A 24,980-nucleotide genomic window follows, 5' to 3' on the forward strand; every position below is an offset into this window, starting at 1 on the left:
ACACACCAAGTCACAGACATACATACACAGTCATAGACAAACACACACTCACAGTCACAGACACACAGTCCACAGTCACAGATACACACCAAGTCACAGACATACATACACAGTCATAGACAAACACACATACACATAGTCACACACACAGTCACACACTCAGTCACAGACACACACACAGTCCACAGTCACAGACACACACCAAGTCACAGACATACATACACAGTCATAGACAAACACACACACACAGTCACACACTCACAGTCACGGACACACACACAGTCCACAGTCACAGATACACACTAAGTCACAGACATACATAGTCACACACACTCACTCACACACACACCTCACACACACACACACAGGCACTACCTCGGACAGGTCTCATCCACTGCACAGCAGCCATCATCTGCTTCCCCCGTTTCTGCAGAGACCGCCCCCTCCTCCCAGCACACCTGCCCCTCCGTCCCTACCCCATTGGCTTTAGGCAGCGGAGTCACAGGATGCAGCTACCGTGTCCTGTCAGCTCTCAGAGCCTTCCCACCCTACCCCCCACTCTCGGCTGACCCTTTCCTCTCTAGAACTTCCACCCCATCACACCTGCAGGAGGAAGCAGGACAGAGCCTGCAGGGTGGCCGTCGGGAGCTCAGAGAAGGTGACCTTGGCTGTCTCTTGCAGAACATACCCAATGTCGTCCTGGGAGAGGATGCTGCTACTCCGGAACCTCACAAACTGTGCCAGAAAGAAAGCCCCAAACACCTTCCAGTAAGTGGGGGCTCTCTGGCCGGGCTGGGGGCCAGAGGCCACACATAATAAAAGCTGATACAGCAGGAAGGCCTTACTCACTCCCAACCAACCCTGGAGGCAGACGGGGAAGGCAGCTCCATGATCCCCTTCAGCCCCACTGGCACTGACCTTTCCCCTCCCTCCAACAGGACCCTGTTTACACCTCGCTAACCTACCCATCCTGTATGTTTGTGTGTTATAGTAACGTGTGTGGTGCCTGATTCTCCCAGAGAAGGCAGAGATCATATATCTGGTTTGATACCTTTCCCGGCTCCCAGGACAATAAAGGCAGCCAGGACCCCCAGTCATCCCAGTAGTGCTGAGGAGGTGGACATCCATGATTGTGTTCTCAGCCTGGTGTCCCTCACCCTCTCTGCCCCAGAATGCAGGGCCCACAGACCAGGCCCCCTTTTATAACCAAATATCTGAATGGTTTTGCAGCAAAGCTCTCAGGTGGCCCAGGAATGGAGTCATCGCCCCAGCCCTCCATGGTCCACCCCAAGTCCTTTCTTCCCCTTCTCTTGGCTGGCTGGGCTCACCCCACCCCCAGACTCTACAGCAGCGGTTTTTAACTGGGGTCCTCTCAGTTAAAGGGTCCATGAACTTGGACAGAAAAAAAAAAACACTTTTATTTTCACTAACTTCTAACTGAAATTTAGAAGTTCCTTTGATTATGAATTTTTAAAAAATTATTCGTAGGTCTCATCAGACTGCCCAGGGGGTCTGTGGCACAAAAAGGTTGAGAACCTGAGCTCGGGAGGGAGAGTGAGCCAGCCACTGAGTGCCTGGTTTGGCTAACATACAAAACGGCAACCAGCCACGACAGAGGCCGGGCCATTTGTCTGTATCTCCAAACCTCAAAGGGCTTGAGAATGAGTATGGCAGGAGGTCACTTTATAAGTTTCCCCCAAAGGTTTATTTGAATTTAGATATTAAACAAGGCTGGATGGAGGATTGAACTTGGAGTCGGGAAGGCCTTGAGTTTGAATCTCGCCTTAGCATTTATTAGCCAATTCTAAGTTCTTCTGGTCCTGCAGCAAATGAAGGTTCTGCCAATGGAAGGCCAGCTGGGGAGCGGGGTTGGAGCCCAGGGCCCTGGGTCTGCTGTTGGAGCCACTGAGAGCAGAGACCATGGGCAGGTGCTGAATATTTCTGGCTGTGGTCACCCCCAAAATGGTATCCCAAGGCACTGGGGGGCCATGGTCTTCAGTACTGAGGGGTGTCACCCACAAAAACGAAGCGAGGGCAGTCTGCTCAGAGATCCCCGGGACCATAACCCACCTCCTACTCCTGGCAAACAGGGCCATTTCCCCCGGGTGCCCAGGATGCCCTGCCCCAGTGCCCTGGGGCCCTTGGGCCGGTCCTTTCTGCACTCACCAGGGTCATGAGCCTCAGGATCTCCGGGCTGAGGAAGGAATTGTCTCCAGCATCCAAGAGGGTAAACAGCAAGAACCGATTCCAGGGCTGGGCGGCCACATGCCGGGCTGTAGGAAGCAACATTGCAAGCCTGCCACCCCGGGGGCCCAGAGCAGCCCCTTCCCGTTTGGGGGCTTACTCTAGGTCTGTGATCCATGATCCAGAAAAGCGCCCCTCTCAGTGTCCCTGATGACGTTCTAAGAAGCTGGGGCACTGGAGGGTTTCCACACTGGAGGTTGCACACAGTGATGAAACCGCAGGTGCAGATACCCCCCCCCCGTTAGAAGACCCTTAAGGTCCTCTGGTCCTGCCTTCTACTTCTTTCCAGCACCCCCTTGACTGCAGGTGATTAGTTTCACCTCCGAGGTAGACAGGAAGCTCCTCCTGCCCTTTAGGCCAAAGGGCTACACACAGCCCGGGGAAAGACTGCTCCCCCATCAGAGCCACTCCCAGCAATGGGAGAAATGGGGGACAGAAGGAAGGGGCAACGGCGAGTACAAAAGTGTGACAGGGAAGAAGAGAAAAAACACAACGAAAGTGAGAAAGAGACCAAAATAAAGGGAAGCCAGCCATCTTCAGGGACAATGGGGCCAGTCCAGTCTAGCTGAAATCACTGCCCAGCACGAGTCTGGGGCACCTTCACTGCGTCCTTCTGATCCCGGAGGCCTAGGGGACAGGCAGAGGGCAAAGGGGCTTTACCTACATCGGGGCTCCTGGCTTGCAGGAAGTTCACCAGGGCCTCCAGGCAGCCAACCACAGCCTGTGACAGCAGCAGGTCCTTCTGGAATAGAGACAGAGTGGTCTGTGGGCCCTGGTCAGAGACCTCCAGGACAGGCGGAGGGCACTTTGGACATCCCAAGGCTTCCAGGCATCTAAAGCAGCCGCCAGCACACAGAACAGGCAGCACACGGTACGGGGGTGGGGAGGGGTGGAGATGGACGGCAGAAGGTTGGACCTCCAGGGAAGTACTGCAGATGCTCGCCTCTGGGCCTGGAGACCAGGGTCTACCACTATGGCCTTGGCCAAGTTTACAAGCAATCTTGGGTGACAGAGCTTCTGAGAAGGGGGACATAGGGGTCCCTTGGCCCTCCGCCTCTGTCAGCCCTCATCTGGAGGACTGGGCCCCCGGTTCTGGGCACTGCAGAGAAGGTGGAGAGTGTCCAGAGGAGGGCTACCAGGAGGGTCAAGGGCCTGGAGACCATGTCACAGAAGTAGCAGTTGAAGGAAGTGGGCAAGACCACTTCTATCTGGGAGGATCCAGAAAGGTTTCAGAGACTCTCGGCACCTCAGGGAGGATTTGAAGGAAGAGGATTGTGACGAGAGGCAAAGCCTTCCCAGTTCATTATTTCCTGCTTTTCCTACCTATAGTGAGCTTTGTATGTACTTGTTTGCTTGTGGTCTCTCCCATTAGATTGTGAGCTCCTTGAAGACAGGGCTCCATTGTCTTTTGCCTTTTTGTATCCCCAGGGCCAAGCACAGTCCCTGGCATGCTGGGGCTTAATAAATGCTTATTGGTGAATGGAACTGTTGCAACAGAAAGCGAACCATTCCTGTCCCATTAATTAATTAAGTGGTTGAAGGAGACTGTGATTTTAAAAGAATTACAAACAATAAATGACCATTTGAAAAGAGGTTCCATACTAGGACACAAAATGTAAAACCAGACTGGAAGGATTCAAGTTACAAAAATAGAAAAGTTCACATTGGAGGGGCTGTGGGGGGCAAGGCTCAGGAGTCGGCCGTTGGAGCTGTGAGCTGCTCCTGTCCTTAATTTCAATTTGGAATTGTGCGAGCAAAGCGACTAACAAATCTCTAGCTTTAGAATCCAACATAGACCAAAACATTCCTAGCTGCCCCTTTGTGATGGCAAAGAGCTGGAAACAAAGTAGGTGCCCATCAGGACGGGAACGGCTCAAAAAATTAAGATACATGAAAGCAACAGAACATGACTGTGCAGTAAGAAATAACAAATGGGGGGAATTGGGAGAAATTTGAGAAGACTTGTGTGAACAGACCCAGAGTGAAATAAGCAAAAACAAGAGGGCAACATACATGCCAACCACCCAGACATAAATGAAGGGATCACGGAGAGGAAGCTAAGATCGTGCAACCCGCCTCCTTCCTCACAGGGCAGGAAGCCACCCGCATCGTCAGACACAGACACCCAATCAGATGCTTCCACTTCATTGTTTTTATCGACATTAGGCAGCTTTCAGTCTGGAGGGGGCAGGGGATTTTCTTCCTGAAATGATTAATGTGTCAAGAAAAGGGCCCCAACAAGCTTTTTAAGCCAGGAGAGAATTACACTAGGCCATCGAATCTCAGGGTTGCACGAGACCTCAGAAACCATCCCGCCGGCCCCATCCCTCTCTCCACAGAGCACGTGGCTTGTCTTCTCAATGAGTGGGGGAGGGACGAGAGAGAGGGAGAGAATTTGGAACTCCAAATTTAGAAAAATGAATATTAAAGGTAAATAAATAATCATTTTTAAAACCCTCTCTATACATCCCTCATGTCAGACACTCAACCTCTCGAAATGTTCTTTGGGCAGCTCTATCACACTCCAGACTTACACTTAACTTGCCTCCGCTGAAACCCCCAGAACTTTATCCAGTAGTTGGGACCACTGTTTAGCTATGCCTCTCCCAGATTGTATTTCTTTTCTTTTTCTTTTTTTTCTTTTTTAATTTATTTTTATTTATTTATTTTTAGTTTTCAAAATTCATTTCCATAAGATTTTGAGTTCCAAATTTTCTCCCCATCTCTCCTCTCCCCACACCCCAAGATGGAGTGTTAATTGATATAGGCTCTACATATACATTCTTATTAAACATATTTTCATATTAGTCATGTTTTAAAGAAGAATTAGAACCAACAGGAGAAACCATGAGAAAGAAGAAGAAAAGAGAGAGACAGCAAATAATACATTTTGATCTGCATTCAGACTCCATAGTTCTTTCTCTGGATGTGGATAGCACTTTCCATCTTGAGTTTCTTGGAGTTCTTAGATCCTTGCATTGCTAAGAAGAGTTAAGTCTATCAAAGTTAGTCATCGAATAATGTGGCCATTACTGTGTACAATGTTCTCCTGGTTCTGCTCACTTCACTCACTATCAGTTCATATAACTGTTTCCAGGTTTTTCTGAAGTCCACCTGCTCACCAGATTGTATTTCTGAAGTTGAATTTTTGAACCTAGGTGTAAGATTTTACATTTAGTCCAATGAAATTTCATCTTCTTAGATTCAGCCCAGTGTTTCAGCCTGTTGATACCTGCTAGGATCCTGACTCTATTATCCAAAGTACTAACTATCCCTCCAAGCTCTATGTGATGTGCAAGTTTGCCAAGCACACCATCTAAGACTTTACCCAAGTTACCATTAGAAATGGGAACCAGCACAGGCCAAGTGTAGTATCCTGGACCACTCTACCAGAGCCCTCCTTCCAAGTCAATACTTGATTCCAATGGACCATCCAACCAGTCCTGAGTCCACCTCACCAAATGGTCATCTAGTCCACATACTGACATCTCATCCACAAAAAGAACATGAGAGATTTGGCCAAAGGCTTCTCAAAAATCCAGGTAAACTCTGTGTACAGCACTCCCCTAATCTCAGTCTAGTAAGCTTGTCTAAAAAGACATGAGACAAGTCTATCTGACCTATTTTCAATGGAGCCATTCTGCATTTTAGGATTTTTGCTGCCTTTTCCAAATGGTCACCAACCATCTCTTGAATGATACATTCTAGAATTTCATTAGGAATTCAAGTTAACCTACTTGGCCGGTGGTGTACAGAATCTACTCTCTTCCCCTTTTGAAAATCCAGAAAACTGAAAATCAGAAGATGCGGATTTAAATAAATCCCAGTTCTGCTACTCACTAGCTGTGTGATCTTTATCCAATCACTGCCCTTCTCTGGGCCTATTTCATCGTCTTTGAAATGAAAGTAATGATGTGGCATTAACTGCCTCACAAGCCTGTTATCAGAAGAAAGTGCCTGTAAATCTTTAAACACAGGGTAAACGTGAGTTATTATTGTGACCAGTAGACATATAATAATGGGGCTGTTGTGTTCCACATGTGAGAGATGGTCAGAAAGGCCAGGGACAAGCTAAGAGTTCAGTCTGACTGAAATATAATGGAAGAGAAGGCGATGCTCAGAATCCAATCCCAGATCCCTGATCTTGCCAAATCAGGAGATCCTTCCAGTGAAGGTCACACCCTGTCCATGCCTGCCCATCTGGTTCTACTCTCGTCCATGATTCCCCACCACCCTCAGGGTTTGCTCATCATGTTGGAGGCACTCCTCAATTTCTCCTAACATCACGAATGCTGGAGCTCTCTAGCTGTCTTCTGCGTGTGACCAGTTCATCTTCTCATCCTGTTAAACAATTCTATGGTGGAACTTTGTGTCTTAGGGTTTGCTGTGATCAACATAATGTCACCCACAAACGGCAGTATCTAAAGGACTTCTCCATTCATAGAAAACATTCTCTCAACCTGGCCTCTATGCTCAATGGATCTTCTCCATTGTGTCTGGCCACTGCAACCCATGTGGAAGGGTGGCTTCCAAAACCCAAGGTGTGATCCATGCCCCAGCAAGACTTCAACAAAAAAGATAAGACTAAGGTAAAGGCAAAAGCTTTCTTAGCCCAAATTCTGATGCAAATACAATAAACATTCTTCACCCTGGGAAGGGTTATGAGCAGAAGACAATAAACACATTTCTGGGGCACAGACTCCAGGCACACCTTTATCCCTAGCCACTTATCTAGGTAACATTCCCACTGGAATACAGGAAGTGAAAATGAATCAAGCTAACCCAATATCCAGAGCCTTAAGGAGGGACTTTGGAGAGGCAAGTCTTCCTCTACCTCCAGCCTCCAGGTGACAAATGACTTCAAAGCTAAGGATTTAATGGCATCAAAGGAAAGAAGCTTTTGTATTTGGTGAGCTAACACTCCAGCTGAAGAAAGCTCAATAGCTTCCAGCCCTGCCAGTAACAGAAGCTAGAGAAGAAAAAGAAAAGACTGTTACTGCCCCCTGAAGAGCAATCACTGGATCTACCTGGCCAGCAGAGATGCTGGTCCCAGGGGCTGAACAACCTGTCTGGTCCAGGTCATTGCAGCAGGGCAGCCACTCAGTACCTGCTTGATCTAGCCTAGTAGCAGAATGGTCCTTACAGATTAGAAAGAAGAGATGCCAGTTTAGCAGAGACACTATCCTGAAAAGAGCTAACTCTGCAAAGAGGCAGCCTAGCTGAATCAATCAATCAACATTTATTAAACACCTACTATGTGCCAGGCACTATGCTAAGCACTGGGGATACAAAAAAAGGCAAAAGAGAGGCCCTGCTTTCAAGGAGTTCACATTCAAATTGGAGAGACAACATATAAACAAATACATACAAAGCAAGCTATAGACAGGATAAATAGGAAATAATTAACAGAGGAAAGACAATAGAATTAAGAAGGGTTGGGGAAGGCTTCCTGTACAAGGTGGGATTTTAGTTGGGACTTAAAGGAAAACTAATGGGAGGAGGGAGGGTGTTTCAGGCATGGAGGACAGCCAGAGAAAATACCAAGAGCCAAGAGAAGGAGTGTCTTGATCGTGGAATAGCCAGGAGGCCAATGTCACTGGATCAAAGAGTATATGTAAGGGAGTAAGGTGTGAGAAGACTGGAAAGGTAGAAGGGGACTAGGCTTTGAATGCCAAACAGAGCATTTTGTATTTGCTCCTGGAGGTGCTAGGGAGCCACCAGTGTTTATTGAGTTGGGGAGGGGTATGTGTGACCTGATCAGACCTGCATTTTAGGAAAATCACTTTGGTGACTGAAGGAAGGATGGATTGGAGTGAGGAGAGCCTTGAGGCAGACAGACAGGGTCACCTCTCCCCAGCAAGCTACTGCAATAATCCAAGCATGAGGCAATGAGGCCTGCAATAGGGTGAAGTCAGTGTCAGAGGAAAGAAGGGGGTATACTTGAAAGATGCTGAAGAGGTGAAATCAACAGGCCTTGGCAACAGGTTGGACATGGGGGGTGAGAGAGCATGAGGAACCCAGGATGACTCCAAGGGTGGGAGCCTGAGGGATAGGAGGATGGATGGTGTTGTTCTCTTAGGAAATAGGAAAGGTAGGAATGGGGAAGGTTTAGAGGGAAAGGTAATGAGTTCTGTTGTGGACATATTGAACTTAAGCTCCAATTCAAGATGTCTGAAAGGTAGCTGGAGATTCTAGTTGAACAGTGAATCCAATGACCAGGCTCTCAAGGCCCATTCCTCCCCCATCCAGGACTCTGAGTGTTTGTAAGAGAGTATATCCCCCATGTTGGGCAGAGATTCTTTGTCACTACTGTCCCTGCCATGTCATTTGAGTATCTGTCTTTGCAAAGAACTGGGCCCACTGGCTGTTTAAGAGGAAGCCCACTGGTGGAGGTTCATGGGCTAGTGTTTTAGAGGAGAGCTCTGAAAGGTTACCCCTAGTAACAGCCACCCCTCCCAGTGGCCGTGTGAGCTAGGAAAGTGAATCCCAAGGGAAGGTATTCTAATAATAAGCATTTACATAGAACTTTGAGGTTCACAAAATGTTTTCTTTTCAACAACCCTATGAAGTGAGTGTAAGAAGTATTATCTTCATTTTACAGAAGATGTGACTTGCCCATGGTCTTATAAATGAGACAGGTCTCCTGATACCAAGTTCAGCATTTTACCAATTAAACCCCATTATGTTTCGCTAACTGTGAGATAACCAGTCAACAGGCCCTACTGTAAATCAGGTCTCCTATAGTACACCGTACTAGGCACCGGGGATACAAACACAAAAAAAGATCAGCTTTTGCCCTCAAGGAGCTTAATCTCTACAACAGTGAGACAACATTAAGTAAAACAGGAGTGGTAAGCTATGAGGTGGAGCCTCTTAAATGACAGGCTAAGGAGTTTGCCAGGAGCTCCAGCCCAAAGACCTTCCCTGTTCATAAGCTCCTGGAGGGCAGGGGCCATTTTGGTTTTGTCTCTTTATCTTCCACACCATAAGGTGGAGATACAAAAATGTGTGACTAGAAAAAAAAAAAAAGGCAGGCTGTTTACAGAGTTAGAATGAGAGATGAGTGCCCACTGGGCCCCACAGCACCTCAGGGGATCCCAGGTTGGGTTCATGGGAGGACCTGAACAAGACCCACAGGCGATGGGCAAGCCTACATCAATGATATCATGGATCCATTATTGCAGTGGAATATCCCTAGCACCTAGATCATGGTAGGACTTCAAAGAGAGTAAGCATTTAACAAAATGTTCGTTGAGTTGAGCAGAAATCTCTAAAGTCAGGAACACAGTGTCCTAAAAATCACCAGTAAGTATATCTTCAGCAGTCATCACAAGATGAAGTTATTCCAATTAGAATTAGTCCAGGCCCCTGGAGCTCACACCTTGACTCACAGAAAAATTAATAAAAGGTGAGGATACACCATTTGATTTATGTAGCTCTGAGAGTAGGAAGACAGAGGCACAAACAGTCTGGTGGTGGTTAATGGCTAAATGGACAGACTGGCTTGTGAGGACACACCATCTGATTTATATAGCTCTCTGAGAGTGGGAAGACAGAGGCACAAATAGTCTGGTGGTGGTTAATGGCTAAATGGACAGACTGGCTTGCTCCATTTTGACTCATCTATCCCTTTTTCCAAATGGCAAGAGGCTCAGAGCTACTCTGAAAGGGAACTGGGGATATTTGCTCAATGAGCCACTTCCTGAAGTGGATATAAACCCGGAAGCCTTCATCTCTCAGTGGCAGAGCCCAGAGCTGCTCCTAGTTCGCAGTACTCCAGACTCCGCATAGAAAGGAAGATTCCCATTACTCTGATTCTGAAACTTGTCCCTCCCTTTCATCTGGTCACCTGCTTCCTGAAGTATCTTCTGTTTTACTTAACAAAACAACTTACAAAGCTATTTGGGGACAAAGTGAATATGACTTTTCCATTCCATTTTAAAATCAGAGTTACGTTCCCTCAAAGAAGAAAGGAGACTCTCTCAGAAGCCTGGGTTAAAAATATTTGCTAGAAATCAAAACAACTCTGAGGTACCACATCATACCTATCAGATTGGCCAACATGACAAGACAAGTAAATGATAAATGTTGGAGAAGATGTGGAAAAATTGGAACACGAATACATTGTTGGTGGAGTTGTGAAATGATCCAACCATTTTGGAGAGCAATTTGAAACTATGCCCAAAGGGCTATAAAAATGTGCATATTCTTTGACTCAGCATTCCAGGGCTATATTCCAAAGAGATCATACAAATGGGAAAAGGAACCGCATGTACAAAAATATTTATAGCAGCTCTTTTTGTGGTGGCAAAGAATTGGAAGTTAAGGGGATGCCCATCAGTTGGAGAATGGCTGAGCAAGTTGCGGTCTATGAATGTAATGGAATACTATTGTGCTATAAGAAATGATGAACAGGCTGACTTCAGAAAAACCTGGAAAGATGTGGATGTTCTGATACTGAGTGAAATGAGCAGAACCAGGAAAATGCTGTACATAGTAACAGTCACATTGTGCAATGACTAATGCTGATAGACTTAGCCCTTCTTAGCAATGCAAGGATCTAAGACATCTCCAAAGGTCCCATGATGGAAAATGCCATCCACATCCAGAGAAAGAACCATGGAGTCTGAATGCAGATCAAAGCAGACTATTTGCTATTTCATTTTCTTCTGTTGTGTTTTGCTTCCTGTTCCTTGTGGTTCCTTCTATTGGTTCTAATTCTTCCTTACGACATCACTAATGTGAAAATGTTTAATAGGAATGTATATGTAGAGCCTATATCAAATCGTGAGCTGTCTTGGGGAGGGAGAGGGGGAAGAGGGGGAGAAAAATTTTAAACTCAAAAGCTTATGGAAGTGATTGTTGATAAATCAAAACAAATTAATAACAAATTTTAAAAAATATTTGCTAGAGAAGGGATGGCTCATAGGGGTGTAAACCAGGAGTTAGGGCCCTGAAGGCCCTAGATAAATGCTGTTGGTTTTGTCTTGACAGAACCTTGCTCTGTTTTTCCCTGGAATTTCTCTTCTGGGGCCTTTGAACTTAAGAGTTTCTCTGATGCTGAGGGATTTCCTGAGCCACACACCCTCCCATCAAGCTCTCTTGGCTATCCCAAGGAACTAGAGAGGTATGTAGTAAGGATAAAAGCGCCAGCCTGGGAGTCGGTATACCCAGCATGCCTTGGTTCCAGTCCTATTTTGGGCCTAAATAATTCTGGGTCCACTGGACAGGGACCTTGGTTTTCTCTTCCAAACCTCCAATGGCCCTTCCTAGACTCTAAGAACTCGAAGGGACTTATGGGACTTCTAGTCCAACTCATCCTGGGTAGAATGCCCTCTACAACACCCCTGACCCATCCACCTCAGAGAAGCTCACCACCTCCCGAGCTGGCCCAGTCTACTCTCAGTCAGCTCTGATTACTGGGGAGCCTTTCCTTCTACCGCAATACTCCCATGGACCCACGATCTCATCAGTGGGGGCACTCCTTCAAACAGAGCAGACCACAGTCCACCCACACTGCCACTAATGGGCAGGCAAACTAACCTCACCAAAGCTGCAACATATTGGTATGTGCTGGGCAGGCCGAACCCCCCCCTTAGGTCTCCTGGCGAGAGTCCAGATATCTTTGAGAAAGCCCCGTCATGCTCTGGGGCTTAATACAATCAGCACGAAACCATCTGGAGACAGAGACATCTGGGGGACCTCCCAACTCTACAGATTTGTTTAGTTGTGTCCGACTCTCAGTGGCCCCATTTGGGGTTTTCTTGGCAAAGAGACTGGGGTGGTTTGCCCACCACACAGAATCCCTCTTCTATCTGGATAAGACCTCCTCAACAGTGTTAAATGCCTTCAATGAGCATATATAGGGTTTCCTGTCTAGGCCTCACTTAGTATGACTAATCAGAAGGTCACTGAAGACAGTTATCTCAGAATCTTAAGTTCACTGAAGGCTGGGCTGTTTTCTCTTTTGTCTCTCTAAGCCTAGCACAGTGCCTGGGAGGTAAGCAGCCACTCAGTAATTGTGTGTGGATTGACTGATCCCAGTGACTGGCATTTTCCAAGGAATCTTGTATTATTTTAACACCACACGAGCGGTTCCTTATTGGAAGGCAGTCCTCACTAGGTCTCCTGAATCGATTGCTTTTTTGTAATCAATAAGCAACGAACACAGTGGGGCCTTGTATTCTGACACCTTTCTGGCATTTGCTGCTGAAAAGCCTGTCTGTCACCTTTATATTTTCACCTAGGCCATCCCTGATTTGCACAGAGAATGTCTTTGTAAAAATTTTATAAAAACAAGAAAGTAGGCGGGTGGCAGGGTAATTACTGATGTCCTCAAAATTGCATTTTGAGAAGTATTAATAGTGTCCTTGGGCAGCTAGATGGCACAGTGGATACAGCAGGGGCCAGGAGACAGGAAGGCCTGAGTTCAAAACCAGCCCCAGACACTTACTAGCTGTGTGACTCTGGGCAAGTCATTTAACTCTGCTTGCCTCAGTTCTTTGTCTATAAAAATGAGCTGGAGAAGAAATGGCAAACCCCTCCAGTACCTCTGCCAAGAAAACCCCAAATGAGGTCACGAAGAGTTGGATGTGACTGAGCAACAATGGTGTCCATGGGTTTTTGTCCCCTGTCTCCCTGAAATAGCTTGTCAAACATTCTCTCAACGCTTTTATCTCCCCCACAGAATTCCTTGGTATGTACCTGAGGCAATCCAAAAGCCAGATGGGCTGCATTAGAGGCATTTAAGTAAAGAGGGATGACCATTTGTCAGGAATGTTGTTGAGAAGATTCTGCTCAGACCAGATTGGACCAGATGACCCCTGAGGTCTCTTCTGATTGGGCTACTCTGAGATCCACTCCAACATCTCTAAACTACCAGTCAGTCCATGCAGAAAGCTGGGTAGCCTGAGCCACACAACCCTGGGAGATGATTACCAGAGAAACCTTTCCAACATCCAGCATCCCTTCACCAGCAGGCACCCTCCTCTAATGATTACCCTCCCCGCAACGAGGCAGGCTGAAGACACTGTTTCTTTTATCCTTCATCCAGCGAGCATGTGAAATAAGAGCTTCTAGTCCCCAGGAGAAACCGAGGTGAGCCAAGGCCCCTCTCCCTTTCAGGGCCCTGGTTACTCCAACACAAGCAGAGGATGCTGGGACACTGTCGCCCTAACAGAGACACAACCCACAAGGTGGCAGCTCCCCCTGGGGAGGGGCCTGGGGGCCCGGCTGACCTCACCCTGGAAGAAAGCCAGAGTCGCAGGTCCACTTCAAGCCAGTCTGGGCCGGCCAGGTTGCTCAGAGGTGACGCATGCCAGGCTTGCTGGGATTCCTTCCTGGGCCTACCCTGAGACCTCTCTCTGCGGTCCATGTGACAAGGGAACTTCAAGTCCCTTAGCTTCTGAAAGACACCTTCAACAATGTCCCTTGGTCCCTTCCTTTTCCCAGAAGATCACTGAAAGACACCTTCAACAATGTCCCTTGGTCCCTTCCTTTTCTCAGAAGATCACTGGGCGAGTCTAGGTGGACACCAATTAAACTGGTGAAAGGGGACTCTTTGAAGACGTAAAATGCACCCAGAACGACCTGGCCAGAGCCATGGGTAGGAAGGGGCTCCTTCGCTGGGTGCCCACAAACCTGCATTTCCCTAGGCAGGGTGTGGGGCAGAGGGCAGTCCCTTTATGGTCACGGCCAACTCCAGGACACCCTCACACAGGAAATCCTCTCCCCTAAAGGCCACATCTCTCCCTAAGAAACACCTGGCTCTCAGGTATCACAAGGCAAGTTTAGGCTCATAGGCTCGGAGCTGGGAGGGACTCCAAGGATTCTCTAGTCCATTCCCCCTGTTTTCCAAATGAGGAACCTGGGATCTAAAAAGGCCAGGTGACTTTTGAGATCACACAGGCAGCAGTGCCAGAGCTCTCCCCATGGTACTCGCTGCCAATTTCTACCCCGTGGGATGGACCCAGGGCTGCCTGTACCAACCTGGGCAGCATGGTGAGAGCTCAGCATCGGCCAGGTGCTAGGCCAGGAGCTTCACCTCCTCTCCTTAGGACACTGGGCCCAGTCCTACTGTCGCCACCAAGCTCAGGGCCTCAATCCGGGCTGTATCCGCCTTTCCAAAGGTCGGGTGGGATCCTTTTCTCTCCAGGGCCCATGTCCCAGTTAAGTCCTTCCCTGCCACCTTCTTCCCTTGTCCCCAGACTGTGGGCACCTCTACATTCTCTTGTGTGGAGGAGGTGAGGAAGAGAGGGAGATGTGCCGGTAAGATGGAATGCCCCTCAGCACAGTGCTAGGGTCTGTCTTGGAAAGTCCAAACCCTCCAAAAGCCAGGGCCTGCTCTGGTGCTCAGCATTACATTCAGAACGAAGTACCCATGGATATTCAGAATCACAAAATTTTAGAGCTAGAAGGGACCTTGAAAAGAATCTGACCCAACTCCTTCTTTTTACAGATGTGGAAACTGAGGCCCAGAGAGACTAAATGAACTTCCAGGAGTCACACGGATCCGCAGGCAACAGATTCATCTTCCTAAAACATGTCTTTATATGAATGCTCAGTGCCTCCTACTGCCCAATCAGATAAAGGCCAGACTGGACCGGCCTCCAGACTTTCTCTAATCTGGTCCCTGTCTGCTCTCTAACAATCAGAGCTGTCCACAAACAGACCTGGAGAGGCTCACTCACACACCAGCGCAAGTGGTCAAAGAGAGGCTACACGGCATGGTGGGGGGGGGGGTGTCTCCCTGGAGTGCCTTCCATCCCCCCAGCCCCTCATCCAGAAAGGCTCCCCTTGGGGCCCTGAAAGCTCCCTCTCACAGCCTGCCCTGCTTGGTGCGCTGGGCACATGCCCTCTGGTGCTCTGGGCATCATCTCTGGGTGTATTCATGAGCATGCCCAAGAGAAAGCAATCCCTCTGAAGGTGCACGGGCACATGCCCTCTGGTGCTCTGGGCATCATCTCTGGGTGTATTCATGAGCATGCCCAAGAGAAAGCAATCCCTCTGAAGGTACACACCAAGGAAGCGAGTACTTCCTCCTGGCATGGGCTCATGGGATCACAGAGTTAGAGCTGGAAAGGACCTTGGAGGTACCTCCGGCCAAACCCTCATTGCAGAAGAGGAAACGGAGGCCCAAGGCGGCTGCATGACTCGCCCCAGGTCACAGAGGCAGTCAGGATCTGAACCCAAGCCCTTCCTTCTGCTTCCACTGCCCTGGCCCAGGGCCCTGCATACAGGCAGCCCTGACCAAAGCTCACAGGAGCTGACTCTGCTTGTCTGAAGTCAGCTTCTCAGCAGGGGAGGAGAGCAACGGGGTGAAGCCAGAAGCGAGGCCCCGAAGCCAAGGAGCGCAGGCAGGCAGGCAGGTCCCTTCGGCCCAGCTGGCTAGCTCTCTGGGACCCCTGACTGGCTCACTTTTCTTGCCACGCCCCATGACTTCTGCGGGGTGTCTCCCAGTCCGTATGCACTGGCAGCTTTCCAAGCCCTTGCTGAGCAGAAATTCCCCCTCTGGCAGCGTCAGTCAGTGCCACACAGGCCCTATACCAGGAGCCGCTGGGAGATGGAGAGAAAGGTACAGACATGGCCCTGCCCTCAAGTAGCATCCAACACAGTATTGGAGAGAGAGCGGCACCTGGGAAAGCACCACGAGGATCCGTATTCAGAGAGGGGAACAACTTCCCCAGGACCAACATCACTTCTGCCTAACTTTCTTCACCTCAAAGGAGGGGGTCAAGGAGATGAAGTCAGTAACAAGGAAAGGATGGCGAGTCCCCGCTTAACAAGGAGCCTGGGGGTGGAGGGAGAGGTAGGAGCCATCTGTGGGACCCCGCAGCTACTGTGCCTTCAGCACCACAGAGGTGGGGGCAGGGCTGCCCCACCTTGGAGTCCTAGCTCAGGGGAACAGCTGCTCACAACCCCAAGCTTCCCGCTCCCTTTGGAGACCTTTCAGAAGCAGCCATTGGAGGCTGTCTGCACAGCCCAGCCCGGCTTCCCCAGAACCGCTTGGGAGATGGAGCACAAACGGAGAGATACCAGATGTGCCCAAAGGCCTCAGTGACAGGTGATGACCAAACAGGATAGGCAAAAAAAAAAAGAGGTGGTAATGGGGATGGAGTCAACACAACCTGACCCAGCCTGGAAAACTGACCCACGTGAGTGATTGCCGAAGGGCCCCCCTCCCTCAGATAGGGACAATGAGCCAAAGGAATGGGCACGCCCAGGCTCTTCAAGGAGGAAGCCTTTGGATCACAGACTGCAACGGTGCCACGTCTAGAACAAGGGAGGGGACAGACTGGCCGCGCTCTGCTCTGGGCAGGCCACACCTGGAGGTTCTGGGCCATGGACAGAAAGGAACATGGCCAGGATGGTAGATGAGTACGGGTGGGCTTGAAGCCTGGGAAGCGTGCTGCCAACCACAAATGCACAATAAAAGCAGGAATGGGAAATGGGAGCTGAGGTGAGGATAAACCAGAGGCTCTCAGACCCCTACAGCTCCTGGGGAGCGTTGCCAGAGTCTCCTAAAATGGTACTGGAGACACGAGGTGCTCATCAGGGAGTTAAACAGGCATTATCAGAAGGATTTTCTAACCCTAAATCATAAGGAAGCTCAGGGCAGAGATTCTGAACTCCTTAGAGACCAACTACAGAATTCAGACGGAGTGCTCCCCCAACCGCCTGCCTCTCCTATTTTTCTGAGCAGGAAGGGGACTTTGGCTCTGAGATGGGGGAGCAGGAGAGGAAGAGGACAAGCAGAAATGACTCAGCAGGACGAAGGTGCTTCGAGGCAAAGTCTCAAGGTCAGGGAGATGCCAGGGCGAGATGCGGACGGGAGGAGTTTCCTAGCAGGGTCTGTCCGCCAGCATCAGAAGCAACGAGCCGGGGAGACCAGCCCAGATGGTGGAGTACAGGAAGACATTCAGTGCGGCGCTCCCCCACAACTCCTCCACAAAAAGCTAGAAAAAGCACCAGCCTGAGTCCTGCTGGGAAAATTCAAGAAAAAAATCACAGTGAGACATTTTCCTGCCCAGGTTAGCACAGAGAGGTCAGTGGACACTGTGGGTCCAAGCCCAGCGTGGTCATACAGAGCCTTCCAGTTCAGGCACTGAAGAGGGGCCTTCCCATGGCTGTGCACAAGGCAAGAAGAGGTCTCAGACCCACAGAGGGCCCTGATCTCGTGCAAGAAGCAGGGCCAAGTGCCAAGTGGCCATTCTGCCGCTCAGAGGCAGAGCGGCCTGAAGGAGGGACGTGCACATAGTGGGAGACGTGTCAGATGGGGAGAACAGCAGGGTAGTCCAGGGCAAAGAACCTCGAATGGCCCTATGCTGCAAGTGCAAAAGCATCAGCTGTGTGACTCCAACTGTGGGAGCAGAACAGGGTGTCGGGTCCAGCCCCCAGCTTGGTCTGAAGCCAGCAGCAGAATAACCAGGGCAGGAAGCCCAGACCAAAGGAGAGCCAGCAAGGCCTTCCATCTGGCAGCCAGTCTCCTGGAGCTCTGACCAGGTCAAGCCCACAGTTGTATTGCTCAGGTACAAACCCACATCAGGAACGTACAGAACTCAGACTAGGAGGGTGGTACTCAGACTTCACCCAGGATCAAACTGCTCTGGGTGCACTGAAAGCCTGAAAGTCTCCAAGCTGAGCTATCCTTGAGGTCCTGGAATAACACAACACTCAATACCCTAAGAAAGCAGCAACAGGCCTCAAGAGAACACAAAGTGGGGCAGCTAGGTGGTGCAGTGGATAGAGCATTGACCCTGAAGTCAGGAGGACCTGAGCTCAAATCAGACCTCAGATGCATAACACTTACTAGCTGTGTGACCCTGGGCAAGTCACTTAACCCCATTGCCTAGCCACCCCCCCCCAAAAAAAAGAGAACACAAAGCAAGACCAAATACAGACTGCACATTCCCTGCAGAGGTGGGCAGAGCCTGGCCCTAATATAAAGTCCACAATCAGGAAGTAAGGCTAGAAGAACGAGCAAACAAACAACGAATAGAGAATCCCAGCACAGAGTGTTGCTATGGTAACAGGGATGCTCAAGACATAAACCCTAAAGAGAATGATTCTAAAACATCTACAGGCAAAGCTTCAAAGAAAAACACAGCTTGGGCACAAGTTCAACCGAAATTCCTAGAAGAGACGAAGAGCTGTTTGCTTGTTTGTTTGTTTGTTTGTTTGTTTTTTTAAGAGAGTTTAAAATGAGTTTGTAAATGAGAGCACTAGAAGAGAGAAATGGAAGAGAAATGAAAGCAGTTGGGGAAAATGGAAAAGAAATGAGAACTATGGAAGAAAGAGAAGTAACAGTTTGGCTCAAGAGGTACAAAACTTTACCCAAGCAACAGACCCCTTGAAAATTATAATGGACCAAACAGAAGTTAGTCACTCCAAGAGACAAGAAGAAATATTAAAACAAAGTCAAAAGAGAAAAAAAAAACTAGAATAAAATATAGGGTATTTCACATTAGAAGCAATGAGATGGCTATGATGACCCTTCAGTTTGTACTCAGATCCCAAGTCCATGGCCCCCTTCATCCTCTTTCTCACTGTAGAAGAAGTCACATTCTGGACCCAGAGTCCCTGAATCTTTACCTGATGCTTTCTGAATGGCACAAGTCAAACACCATCTGGGACAGGTATGGTATTATCCATACTTCTTTGCCCATAGGCAAGAAAGACCTTCCTTAGAACTCTTTGACTCAGTGCTGCCTTCAAACTCTCTGTAAGTTGGATGAGTTTGGAGAGGTTGCAGGCATGTATGATAGATTTTTTAAATTTTTTACTGTTTTAATGATTTTATTGATTCTGCAGAAAGAATAAAACACCACATACAGTATAAGAGCATGGCTATTTGTTCCTGAGGGAGAGCTGACTCCATTATCCTGAGATCTTGTGACTAGGTCTCAGTGAAATTTAGAAAATCTAAGGAAGGTAGTGGGATTTCTGGTAGGATGGGGGCTCAGAGCTATGCATATTAGTTAAAGGCACACTAAACATATCCCCAGCCTGATGATTTGTCATAGCCATATGGACAGAAGAGATCAAATCAGGGGAAAGAAAGTAGTCTACTCTTTGAGAACTAAAGTAAGCTTGGCACTTGCACAACACTTTGGCTAGAGAGTAGGCAAAGCACATAACTATGAGGGTGAGCATAGGTCAAGCCCAGCTCCTGAGCCTTCCTTTGAACAGACTTAGGTTAGCGGCTAGCAGGGCTACTTGGCAGCTAAAACAACAGTTCAAGCAAGAAGTGATGAGATCCCGAATAAGAGTAGTGAGAGAAGAGAGAAGCTGTGGAGATAATATTAATAAGACTTGGCAAATGGTTGGTTATAGAGGCTGAGGAAGAGAGGAGAACCAAGGATGACTCCTAGGTTGCAAACCTGAGTGGCTGTAAGGATTGTGATATGTATCCTCAACAGAAGCAGGGAAGTTTGGTGGAGGGAAGGGTTTAGGGGAAAGGATGATAAATTCAGGTGTAGGCATGTTGGGTTGGCATGCTGACGGGACATCTAAGTGGTTCTACCAGATAGATAGCTGACAAAGTGGGACTGAAATTCAGGAGAGTCCAGGACTGAATACATAGATCAGACGATGACCACTGAATCTATGGAAATCATCCAAGAGAAATTATGTAGAGAGAAAAAAAGGCCCTGGACTTTGCCTTGTGGGACACTCCCATGTAAGGGGTAAGAGATGGATGAAGTAAAAGCAAAGGAGACTGAGAAGGAACAGTCAGACAGGCAGGAGAAGAATAAGGAAAAATGTCATGGAAGTCAAGAGAGAAGGTAGCCAGGAGGAGGGGCCAGCTGGCAATGTCCAGAGCTGCAGAAAAGATGACTAAGAAAAGGCCATCTGCTTTAGTGGTTGAGATCACTGGTAACCTAGGAGATAGTAATTTTAGTCTAGTTGCATGGTCAGAAGCTGGATTGCAAGGATTTGAGATGTGAGGGGGAGGTGAAGAAGCCAAGGGAATAAGTATGGATGACTTTTCCCAGGAATTTGGCTAAGAAGCAAAGAAGAGGCGTAAAATGATAGCTTGTGAGGATGGGGATGGCAGGGTCAAGTGAAAGGCTTTAAAGATGGGGGAGACCTGGGTCTATTTTTAGATAGAAGAGAAGGAGCCGACAGATGGGAAAAGATTGAATACGAGAGAGACGGAGACAAAAAGACACACAGAGAGAAACCAGAGAGACACATACAGAGAGAGACAAAGACACAGAGAGAGAAAGAGACGGTGGGGTGGGATTGATGGATGGGACAAGCTTCTGGAGAAGACAGGAAGGTATGGAATCAAGGGCAAAGTAGAGGGGATGGTTGTGGAAAGGAGAAGGATCACTTCTTCCTCCATGGCTGAAGTAAAGAAGAGAATCAAGAGTGATGTGGAGGGGTTTTGGGGTACGGAATAGGAGAGGAGCTGATGACACATAGCCCCTATTTTCCCATTTGAACACCAGGTGGCACTGCTAACCACTACCCTGCTCCTGTTTAATCAGCAAGATCAGGAGCTCATCCTGGAAGTGATGGTGTTCTCTGCTGAGGACAAGTGCTAGAGATGTGACAAGCTCTCTACCATTCTCAGCTAGCCCAAGATCCATCACCTAACCCAGAAGTTCCCAAGGGACTACTGCCCCCTTTAAAAAAAATTACTCAGCACCCCCCTAGAAATCTACTTTCTTTAACCCTTTAACAGTTTAAAAAAATCGTGTCATTTTTAAAAAATATAATTTTTTAAATGACGTAGCTTAAATTTAATAATTTATTGTAAATTTGTGGTTTTCTTCCCTCATTGAAATTTTGATGACACAATATTGCATCATGTAACCTTACAGTATCTTATTGTAAATAAGTCATTACATGCACATATTCCTGTTGATACATTCTGGATTTCCCAACAATGCACGGCATGCTCACCTGCCAATACTTGCTTGTTAAGACTTGTTGGCAGACTTGACCACTGATTGGTTATAACTTGTATTTTGTGAGTTTATTTGGAAAATAATGTAATCACTACGACTTTAACTCTGTTACACAACAGATGAAATGTCCCGATGGTTTTTCAAAATTCTCTTCTTTCCTTATGCTTCCACCACCCCCTTATTTTTACTCAATGACCCCCAATTACACCCGCAGATACTACTGCCCCCCCTGGATCTTTCCAGTGCCCTTCAGGGAGTGGTATTGCCCACTTGGGGAACCTATGACCTAACCCTACCTCTCTCTGGGTGGTTGTTCTAGCCTGTCTATCTAAGAGGCAAGAGGAAATATTGTAGTAGGCTTGATCAGATAAAAGGGTTTGAATTTCTGCTGTGAAGAGTGAGAAGAGACTCCTACTGATATGAGATAAAATGAGATGTTAGTAGACTCAATAGGCCCAGTCAGATAGCTTCCTCCAGTAATGTTTAGAAATACATTTGTAGGTATGGAGAAGGAAGATTGTGGAGGACACCTAAGCGTGAGGTCTGGCATGGCATGAAAGGGGACAGGACAAGGAGCAGGGAATTCACAAGGAGAGGACAGGCAGTAGTCCAAACAGTCATGGGTAGAGTCCTGGAAGTTTCAAGTCCAGAGTCTGGAAGCTTGATGCTTATGAGGGAATGAATGAATTCAAAAGCACTATAGAGAACTAAGGCACGGTTCCTTTTTTCATATGGTTCAGTGAAACTGGGCTTCCACACAGTAGGTTCTAGAGGGAGGAAGTTTCCAAATCCAGTTCCTGAGAAGGGTCCAGATTAGAGCTCCACCCTCCTGGATCCAGGGATGGAGGCAGCCTGGGGCATAGTTTTCTCAGTGTGGTGACTCAGGGGAGAGTAACCACTGTCTCTCCAAACACCTCTACAGCTGAGCTGAGGTAATAACAACTCTCAGTCACACACTGGGACACCTGTACAGCTGCCTTGGGAGGTGAGTGTGCGGCTGTGGTGGGGAACCAGGTTAAGGGGTTCTGAAAAGGAGCAGGGCCCAGGGGACAGACTTTGTCTAATACAGACAACGAACAATTCTCACTCTAATCATCTCCCCAAAGACCAGCTCCTCGTGGGGATCGCCTCTAAGAGGGCTAGTGCATGACAGTGTCACCAGGGATAACAATTACCTGTGTTTCCAAAGGACTTTTTCCTGAACAACAGCTCTGAGGCAGAGGACGTCAATATTATCCTCCTAATTTTATGATACAAACCAGTATCTTTGCCAAGAAAACCTCAGTAGGGTCATGAAGAGTCAGATACGACTGAAAAGTGACCAAACAACCACCACAAAAACTCTACAATGAGAAAACCAAGGCCCCAGGCTGCTCATCTTACCCAGGGGAACCAGCTACACCAAAGTACCCGAGCCTGCATGTGAACCCAGTTCACAGAATGCCAAGCTAAGTGCTCTTTTCCACATTTCTACAATGTCCCTAATGCCAAGGACAGAGTGAGGGCAGCCCTGAAACTCTCCTCTTTGCAGGCCAGGCACAGAAGAGACAAGGACAATGAGTTGGAGATTTTAAAAACAAACAAAAAAATCAGCAGCCAGGGAAGGTTTCCTAGAAGAAATCAAACCTGAATAATAACCATGGCCCTGGGAGAGAGTAGCTGAACAGGCTGGCATGCTGGGCACACACCAGCAGGCCTTGGGCAAGATTCAGGATCACAGGACTGGAGAACTGGGAGGAACCCCAGTGGTCACCTGCTCCAACCCCTAACCAGAACAAACGGTCCTCTAGCCTGGGCTTCAAGGCCTCGGAGGAGGAGCCCACTGCCCCAGAGGCAGCCCACACCATTCTGGGACACCTCTTCTAGCCTGGGCTTCATGGCCTCGGAGGAGGAGCCCACTGCCCCAGAGGCAGTCTAGACACTCTGGGACAGCTCTCATTGTTAGGAAATTTTTCCTGACTTCCAGCCCAAATTTGACTCTTTTCCACAGCCCCGCTGCTCCTCGTTCTGGCCTCTGAGGCCCAACAGAGCATGTCTCACACCCCTTCTACAAGACAGTCTGTCTCGTGCCCCACCAACTAGCTTTCTCTGTGGTGTGGACATGATGAGGGCAGACCTCACCCCGGTTTGAGCAGGAAGTCAAGGGCCAAGAGCAGCAGGGACACGTGGGGGGGGGGAGTCGAAAGAGGAAATGTTTGGTGGTTTCTAGTGGCTTGTGGGATGTCTAAGAAGGAGGTGTTCATCAGTCAACATCAGCAGGGAGGATGGTGAACAACACCTCTCCATTCCCAATATATCCCTGACCCAGAGCCTTACTTCTAAGCTCCAAAGTTGAGTCATTAGCTTATTAGCAAGGGTTCCTGCAGTTCCCACGAGCCCTAAAGGTCTTCTCTGACCACTGGGTTCACCCTCTGGGGCCAGGCACATACCTGCACCAGGAGGTTCTGAAGGCTGACCACGAGGAACAGGACCTGCTGAAGTGACAGTGGGGAGAGGGCAGAATCCTCTGGAGAGGGCAACCGCCCTGGGTCTGAGCTGACCAGCATCACCAGGGCAGAGGAGAAATTCTGCTCCAGGGCCGTCCGAAGAAATCTGAGAATGCTGGCTGCACAGAGAACACCTTCCTCCATCCTCGGCTCCACACTTCGCCCCACATCCACCCCCAGACCGGACAACCTCCACCCCAGCTGGTTACTGTGAGTGCCCAGGACAGAAGGCTCCTCCCCATGGCCCTCCTCCCACCACGCACCTGAGAACAAGGCGGCTTTCTTCTTCCTACAAGTGAGGGCGTGCAGGACTTTATCCAACTCTACTGTGAGCGTCTGGTGGACCTGCCCAGGGCAGAGAGAAGAGGACAGTGACCCAGCCACAAAGAGGGAGTAAGGGGCGTGCTTCCTATGTGCAAGGCACAAGGCAGGGAAGGGACTATCCAGAGGAAAAAGACAGCATCCCTGTCCATCAAATGGGCTAGGGGGAGTGGAACACAACCCTCTACAGGGAAGGAGGACATAAGGCAGGTGGGGGCGGGGGAGAAGGAGGAAAGTCAGACCAGGTGAGGGGAGAGGAGCCTTTAAGCCACAAGGATCAGGGGTCACATCTCTGCTTCCCTTCCCTTCTGCTTACACGGACAAAAGAGAATCCAGAAATGAGCCAAGAGGCCCCAGCCTGCCCACACACTCCTCCATCTCTGGGTGCTCCCCAGTGAGCCATCCTTCCGTCCTGTCTTAGAACACACTCCCCCTCTCTATGGCCCCCCAGACTGGCCCGTCCTTCAAGGCCCTGGCTGCTTTCCCACAGAGTCTCTCCAAGGTAGACCATCTCTCTCCTGGGGGTTCAGTCTAATCCTTGAGCGGCAGCCTTGTTTCCCCACCTAGGCTCCCAAAGACAGAGCTGTAGAGCTATTCCCCCCAGCATCTAGGACCACTGACCAGCACGTCAGGGCAGCATGGCAGAGGACAGAGTGATGGACTTGGGATCACAAAGACCCAGGTTCAGAGCCTCCCTCTCATGCTTGTTAGGGAGGCAATTCAATGCTGCCAGGAAGAACTCTGGATCTGGAGTCAGAAGAGCTGGGTTCAAGTCCTGCCCAGCCCATAAAAGGGCTTAATAAATGCTTGTTGACTGACTTTCCACAACAGCACAGTAGACGAGGTCAAAGAAACCATTGCATGCTGGCTGTCCCAGGAGTCAGAGCCTAAAATTCAATTGTATTCAATTCAACAAGCAATAGAAATAGAGAAATAAAATATGTATCCCCCACAATGTCCACCACAGACTATCTATCTATATACAGAGAGAGAGAGAGAGAGAGAGAGAGAGAGA

At 48.7% G+C, this 24,980-nt stretch overlaps 1 protein-coding gene across 5 annotated transcripts in view; it reads right to left on the bottom strand.

Moving 5' to 3' along the window:
- The window catches only part of MEI1 (meiotic double-stranded break formation protein 1), a 79,443-nt gene that overhangs the window by 2,190 nt on the left and 52,273 nt on the right, over positions 1 to 24,980 (bottom strand). For all 5 annotated transcript variants that reach the window (XM_027873644.1, XM_027873636.1, XM_027873626.1 and 2 more), the window contains 5 exons: positions 23,908 to 23,989; positions 23,588 to 23,763; positions 2,905 to 2,986; positions 2,167 to 2,273; positions 604 to 735 (listed from right to left, as the gene is read on the bottom strand). In XM_027873644.1, the coding sequence (XP_027729445.1) occupies positions 604 to 735; positions 2,167 to 2,273; positions 2,905 to 2,986; positions 23,588 to 23,763; positions 23,908 to 23,989 (579 nt within the window). The remainder of the gene's footprint in view (positions 1 to 603; positions 736 to 2,166; positions 2,274 to 2,904; positions 2,987 to 23,587; positions 23,764 to 23,907; positions 23,990 to 24,980) is intronic.

Source organism: Vombatus ursinus, unplaced genomic scaffold (assembly GCF_900497805.2).
Source record: "Vombatus ursinus unplaced genomic scaffold, bare-nosed wombat genome assembly UNPS02003292.1, whole genome shotgun sequence".
Classification (NCBI taxonomy): domain Eukaryota; kingdom Metazoa; phylum Chordata; class Mammalia; order Diprotodontia; family Vombatidae; genus Vombatus; species Vombatus ursinus.